Here is a 2,104-nt window from a genome sequence, read left to right on the forward strand (position 1 = left end):
CAGTTCCATTATTAGAGAAGTTGTTTCTGTTCATGCCATTTCTTTGGTTTGGCTTCTGCCAGTTTATGCAGCTAGTAGACGCCTTTCTATGAGCATGAAGGCAAAAATAGCCCTTCTAGGACTGGTGGGAGCTCTTACTTTCCTTATCTGTCGCTACTGACTTCGTTGCCCCCGGAAAGGGCCCTTGCCTTGAAGCCCCTACTGTAGGGCCCTTGCCTTGAAGCCCCTACTGTATGCGTCAAACTATAAGTGGCTTTTTTAGCGCGGGCTGTCGAGTTTCTTTTGAAGGGTCCTGTACTCTAATCTTCGGGTCTGACCCATCATCGCAGGCCGAAGTATGCGAGCAGTCCCGTGACTTTCTTTAGGCGAACGAGTAGATTTCTTTAGGCGAAGCGTAGATTTCTTTAGCGCGGTGCCGAATTGACACCCTTTTAGATGTACATGTGACAAATTAAAATGGGGGTTATAATTAGTATCTCTGTTGCACAGAGGCAAATTCAAGAACGAATTGTGGTAAATCACCTGTTGCTAAGTATCGCATACATTCCTCCAGGGAGAGACTGTAAAAAGCCTAGGGTTTGATTTATATGTGACCAGCATTCTTGCCTAACTTCACACCAGAGTGGAGCTAATTTCTTATAACTAGCGGGAATTGATTTATGATGTCTATATTGTTAGTTATAATTGATGAAGAGAATAATTGATCCACAAAATTGCGCCAAAATTTAATGGAAACACAGAATAAGACGAGTTAACTAAATAACGTTAAAGGAAAAGACAAGAAAAATGATGCAGGCCTACGTGTTGAAAATATCGAGTAATCAGCCAAACTAAACTTCCACGTTTCGTACGCCGAAACAATACTCGTCTTCTTCAAACACATTTCACGACCCCCTTCAACTCTACTAGTCTTCTTGATTTCTTCCTCTGTTGAACTCATTATTTGTCCTCTTTTTCTCTTTACTCTCATTGTTAAATCCTTGTACCTTCATAGAATTCTACACAGTAATCAGTGAGGCGACAGTCAGCTAAGTTACTGTAATTCCAATGGGATCCGAAACGTTCATAGAGGTGCTGTTATCAATATTTATTCCACCTCTTGGAGTTTTTCTCAGATATGGTCTTGGGGTACGTTATTTTTTTATTTTAATTTTTTGGCTTTAGCTCTGTTTTGATGCATCTATAGCACTAAACATTATTTGGGTCACTGTGGAATTGCAGGTGGAATTTTGGATAGATTTGCTCTTAACAATCTTGGGTTTCATCCCTGGTGTTGTATACGCCATTTATGTGCTTGTAATATAACCTGCTCCATTAATGCTTCTTCTGCAGGTATTCATGTAAAATATATTGGGTGTCAGAGATAAATACCCAATCTGTAATGTAATGCATGTTCTGTTAGAAGCAAACTATATCTGAATCTATGAAGAGAACTGCAATTATCCTTCTTAATTATATCTTATTTACTGGGCTTTGTAGTGTTTATTTGTATTTATCTTAATTAGATTCCTTGGATTTGGAGTGTTCAGCTACTGAATAAGTTAAGTTAATGAATGAATGAATGTGTAAGTCAATTTTATTTTGTTTAGAAGCACCTCAGACCATCGGGAAGAGTGATGTTGGAAATCAATCCATGTTCTTATCTCCGGTTTGTGGTAATGCGTAAATATAATGTTTATGCAAAACAAAATATTGTATTGAAAGCATTTTATGATGTATATTTTGTATATAAATTCTCTGTTGTGAAGGTTTATAATGGGATCCCGAGTCCAAGGCTTCATTGCACATATATGTGAGGCTCCCCAAAGAGTTTAAGTCCAAATATACTTTTCTTTCTTTACATTTCTACTTAGATTAATTTTTCTGGAATTCCCAGAGTTTAAGTCAAGATATACTTTTCTTTCTTTACAAATCTACTTTGGATTAATTTTTTCTTGAGAACCCAAAGTGAAGGCCTCGCTAGTGAATGCAATTAACTTGGTTTTATTATCTAAAGTTAGAAAGTTAGAAATAGAGTAATAAAAGCATGGCATAAGCAGGCAAAGTAAAATCAAAATTAAAAAACAAATAAATAGTTTGTGATTAGTATAATTGAAATTTAAAA

General features: G+C 36.5%; 1 protein-coding gene across 1 annotated transcript; it reads left to right on the top strand.

Moving 5' to 3' along the window:
• The first annotated feature begins 856 nt into the window (after nucleotides 1–856).
• On the top strand, nucleotides 857–1,466 carry LOC149248722 (low temperature-induced protein lt101.2-like). The gene is made up of 2 exons (XM_089456103.1): nucleotides 857–1,128; nucleotides 1,222–1,466. Exons 1-2 carry the CDS (start codon nucleotides 1,048–1,050, stop codon nucleotides 1,303–1,305), a joined length of 165 nt encoding a protein of 54 aa, XP_089312229.1. The 5' UTR covers nucleotides 857–1,047; the 3' UTR covers nucleotides 1,306–1,466.
• Nucleotides 1,467–2,104: the final 638 nt, after the last annotated feature.

The sequence above is a fragment of the Pinus tabuliformis genome, chromosome 7 (assembly GCF_031772625.1).
Source record: "Pinus tabuliformis cultivar Carrire ecotype Pingquan chromosome 7, CPIR1, whole genome shotgun sequence".
NCBI lineage: Eukaryota > Viridiplantae > Streptophyta > Pinopsida > Pinales > Pinaceae > Pinus > Pinus tabuliformis.